We start from the raw sequence: 4,860 nt of genomic DNA on the forward strand, positions 1-4,860 counted from the left end.
CTTCTGAACATTTTTAATAATCTTAGACAAACAAACACATCCTTTCTACAAGATTACCCAGCATCCMTTGCTGAGAAAATTCTTGTCTGTGAGGAAGAGGGCGGGGCTTTTCAGAATACTTCTTTCAACACTTCATTGTTATATAACGACACTGTTTAAGTGTTAATCAAGACTTAACAGTGGGTGGAGCTTATTTAACACTGGACAGTGTTGTCTCAACACTGGACAGTGTTGTCTCAACACTGATGAAATCATCTCTGTGAATTAACACCAACACTGGATGTCAGTTTACACAGAAAGTGTTAAAATAACACTTGCGGAGCTGAAATTAACTCTGAAAAGTTCAACACTGAAAGTTTAACACTGAAAGTTTAACACTGAAAATGCAACACTCAGTTTTTACTGTGGACTGGGTCCTGGTTCGGCTCAGAAAGCTGAAGGTCCAACATGAGGGTGGAGAGAGACCATCTGCCACAGAGCTGCAGGGGCACGAGTCCAGTCTGAACACACACACACACACACACACACACACACACACACACACACACACACACCTGGATGTGATGCAGGAGGTCCTCTGGGTCTGATCCGGTTCTAGAAGATGTTTTTTGAAATCTGCCTTTTTTATGTTTGCAGTTTTTCTTCATTCAGTTTTTTTTTTTTCAGAAGGGACTTCCTGTGCATGAATGCATTCAGACATGGCTCCAAACCAGAGCCTGCAGCTCTGGGAGCACTGGGAGCAGCACTGGGAGCAGCACTGGGAGCAGCAGAGCCCCTTTGTCCGAGAATGGATCAACACCATCTAATTGGGTTTCTCCATCTGTGGCTGTACAAACAGCTGCCTCTCGGGGGTCTCAGTGAAGGAAGCAGCTCAGGGGGGCTCCTCACGACCCAGAAAAAAAAAACTCTCATTGAATGTCCGCCGATTTGTTTCCACATCACGAGCTGAGAGCTGGAAACTGGACCGGGATGGACCCACAGACTCAGTTCAACACGTTGACATCWTTAGGTTTGAGCTCTAATAATTAATTAATTAAACAGCTCGTTTATCAGGTCAAACCTGTGCGGCCTGATGAGCCTAACAGATGAGAWAAGACCCCAGGGAGAGGGGCTTCCGGTCTGGAAAACCCGGCCGGCTTACCTTCAGCGGGCAGCAGCGGATCCTCAGTCCGAGCGCAGCGCGAGGCAGGCCGGCCACGCTGCCGCCGCCGCTCCCTCTCCTCCGGAGGGACTGGAGGCTTTCTGCTCCTCGGATCGGGCTTCTGCTCCCGGTCCTCTGAGGAAAAACCGAAGCCGGGTTCCTCCGCTGGTGGACGAGGCTGTGAGAGGATCCAGTAATGGCTGTCCTCCTCCTCCTCCTCCTCATGCAGCTCTCCTCTCCTCCCCCACCTCCTCCTCTCCTGGTCCACCCTCTCTCCGGCTCTTCAGCGGGCTGTCCTCCTCAGTTGGACCCGGACTCGGGTTTTGGGGGGGGGCTTTCAGGGTCAGGTCTGCAGCACATATGTGCAGCCTCACGCAGGAACACTTTCCTTTTGCATCACATGATTTTTAATGTGAAACTGTCTGCAGCTGGAGGAGGACTGGAGGAGGACTGGGTGGAGGAGGACTGGGTGGAGCTGCAACACCAGCTGATTTCAGCTGGAGGAGGAAAAGTTTGTGTTTGTGGAGCCGCTCCCATGAACTCAGGCCTGGTTCACAGGCCAGAGGCTGACAAAGTCTGCAAGAGGAGCAGACATCTTTACATCTGGAAAAACTAGCTCCAGGACATCAATAAACAGTGGTGGGCAGCACTAGTTACACTAACCCTAAAGCACTAACTCAAATATTTAGGTCCCCTAACACAAATGCACTGAAAAAATTAGCAAAAGCTAATTCTAAAGCACTAATGCACTGAAAATTTTAGATAAAAACTAATTCTAAAGCACTAATATAACCCAGTTGACACATGAGACAATATTTACTTTGTGCAGAATGTTGTCACTTAGTGCCCTTGCCAAATAGGAGTCACCCGCAGGCCACATTTGGCCCACAGGCCTTGAGTTTGACACGTGGCCTTGTAGATAAGCGCTGTCCAAACATTTTGTCACATGGGCCAAAATCATAAAGTCAGAATGACTTGAAGCCAAAACTATTTTTTCCTTTACCTGCTCAACAATAAACTGAACATTGAATACTTTAATTAAACAAATAAAGGAGTCAGATTTATTGCTGGAAATGGACGCACGAGTTAATCTAGATACAGAACTTTAAAAGTGTTTTGCAGGTTTCCCTTATTGAAATAATTTTTGCAATTTTCTAGGCTTCAATTGGGGGGAAAATAACCCAATTTAATCAATTCTGATCAATACAGTTTCAACTGTGGAATGATCCACTACATGTCAGACAGTCTCCTTCACTCGCTGTCTTTGCCTTTGAGTCTGAGTGAGATGGTGCGAAACCTCACTGTGTTTCATAACTCTGTTCTATGTACTGTAAATATAGATGCTCCATGTTTTTATCTGTATTTTGACTATGTCCTGTTGTGACAGCACTTTGGTTGGCCTTGTGCTGTTTAAAGTGCTTCATGAATAAAAGTGGTACAGTAATAAAATCAGGATTTAGGTCACTCTTTCGTTAAAAATGCTTGCTGTACTCAGAAGAATTTAATAAATGAATTAAAAGCAGATTGGAGTGCAGGAATTAGACGCAGTATTGTATTTTTTTACTTTCTGATCATTGCAGCTTTAAGGCCTTAACAGAATAAGAATTGGTGTTTTATCATTTGTTCTTCCTTTAGTCTAAACAACATGAGTGACGTTCTGACGTAAAAGGTAACATCTCCTGGGATGTAACCAGGAAGAGATGAACGTTACAAGCTCAATTCATTATTATAGTAAAGAGAAGTTGTCAGTGTTTTGCAGAGTGTCTGCTCAGAGCAGAGCTCTTGTCTGTTCGTTTTGATTCGATTGATTGTTACGGCCAGAGGTCTTTCTTCTATGTTTATACTAAAGCATGGAATGACATTCCTCAAAACATAAAGTCCATTTCAAAACTACAGCCCTTTAAGAAGAATCTTGTCTGCCATCTGCTGGACACTTTTTGTTGTGCTCATATTTAGACGTCCTATTTTGCAAATGCTGCCTTYYTGAAATTTGGTATGCTTGTTTGTCTTTGTGTCTGTGGATGGTGTATAATGATGTGATTGTGATGCTGTAATTCTGAGTGTTTTATGTGCTGCAGAACAGGAACCTGCTGTAAAACAGCAATTATGCTGAGTCAGGCTTGATTTTCAATAATCTTTTCCTGTTAAATAAATAAATCAAATAAAATCAATTCCACCCAAGGTCTGAGGCCTGTGTGCTGTACTGTGAACCTGATTGGAGTCGGAAGTTTGAAAATAAAGTTTTACGAAGAAATCCAGCTGATTCCTGTTTATTCAGACAGACCATTTTGAAAAACACATCTTTCCTACACCCTAATCAAGAAATTAGCCTCCCTATTAGTGCTGTAGGGGAACTGCCCACCACTGCCAATAAATAAAATCAATATTAACAATTAAGTCTTTAAAGAATAGAAATAAAAAAAAATAGTGCCGAGGACTGATCCCTGTGGCACTCCACAAKTCAGATCAAGAATCTGAAGAGAATAATGCCAAAACAAGATGAAGATATCCTACAAAATAAAACAGGAAGTAGCTGTGTAGCACAAAGAAACCCAACAACAAAACCTGACAGATTTCCAGTAAAATGTTCAGAAATATGAGAATTACAAAAGTCAGGTCCTGCCCAGGATCAAATATTCACTGTACGGTCCTTCTAAAAGATTTTACTAATCTTTAAACATCTTTAAAGACCAAAAACATCAAAGTTTACTCAGAAGCTGCTGATTCTAATCAGCAAATTAAACTGAAACCAGTCTGAGTATCCTGATCTAATTCATTTCACAGAGGGATCTGTGGTTTTTAAATTTAAATCAGTTATTTTTTTCACAGTCAGGGAACCRTTTATATGAATTTAACACGTGACAGGACTGTGGTTGGGACTACAGTTCATCAATATTCAGAGGTCTTGACCCATTTATTTAAGCTGAACTCCTGAGGAGAAATGAATGTCTGGGATGGTGGCTCCATCTGGTGGCCCCTCATAAAGCCTGGCAGACWCATAAACCTGCCTGAGAAGCTGTTATTGATTGAATATCAATATTTATTTTACATCCATTTGTAATCAAAGCTGATGAACTGACCCTCGGGAGACTTTAATCCTGTAATCCTCTGACCTCAGAGGGTTAATAAAACCCAGACTCAAGAAGGAATCACCTTTATCAGATCAAATTAATGTTTGTCACTCGTTTCTACTGCTGATCAGAACAAAGAGCAGATTTAACAGAAAAGACAACGAGATCGGTGGATGACAACATTTATTTGTAAATTTGTACAGCTGAAGAGAAAAAGTGAAATCTGATTGATGACAGCGGAGGTGCAGCGTGAGCAGCTCCTTCAGGGCGTGTCGTCAACCATCCCTGAGTGGTGCGGCGGCGGCGTGTACGTTCCCTCCTTTATCATCTTGTCACGCTGCTTACGGATGGCTTGTATCCTCTGGAGCTGCACAGACGAAGACGTTTGAAACCACAAGCAGCCGTGAAGGGGTTTTAGTTCAAACCTTCAGTTTTTGTGTGAAAAATCAAACATCAGACCAAACAGCCTATAAGCCACGGTCATTATGACGCATTTCCGGTAAAATTCTGGCCCCACTCCTTCCTTCCACTTCCTGCTTACTACCATTGTTTTTAGTGTTAGCTAGTACTAGTCCGTGAAAAAGTCACAAAAGTTGAAGCATCTGTGATCTACTGGTATAAAACATGAGTTCAGTTGTGTGTCGTTGT

At 42.8% G+C, this 4,860-nt stretch overlaps 2 protein-coding genes across 2 annotated transcripts in view; both read right to left on the bottom strand.

Moving 5' to 3' along the window:
* Positions 1-1,568, bottom strand: part of LOC106529122 (microtubule-actin cross-linking factor 1) — a gene marked incomplete at its 3' end in the record, with an annotated part of 60,084 nt that extends 58,516 nt beyond the window's left edge. The window contains 1 exon segment of the mRNA XM_014024462.1: positions 1,142-1,568.
* A 2,810-nt stretch (positions 1,569-4,378) lies between these two features.
* The window catches only part of ndufs5 (NADH:ubiquinone oxidoreductase subunit S5), a gene marked incomplete at its 5' end in the record, with an annotated part of 1,651 nt that continues 1,169 nt past the window's right edge, over positions 4,379-4,860 (bottom strand). Inside the window, 1 exon segment of the mRNA XM_014024463.1 lies at positions 4,379-4,579. Coding sequence (XP_013879917.1) covers positions 4,475-4,579 — 105 coding nt within the window. The 3' untranslated portion in view covers positions 4,379-4,474.

Source organism: Austrofundulus limnaeus, unplaced genomic scaffold, assembly GCF_001266775.1.
Source record: "Austrofundulus limnaeus strain Quisiro unplaced genomic scaffold, Austrofundulus_limnaeus-1.0 Scaffold424, whole genome shotgun sequence".
In the NCBI taxonomy this organism is placed as follows: Eukaryota; Metazoa; Chordata; class Actinopteri; order Cyprinodontiformes; family Rivulidae; genus Austrofundulus; species Austrofundulus limnaeus.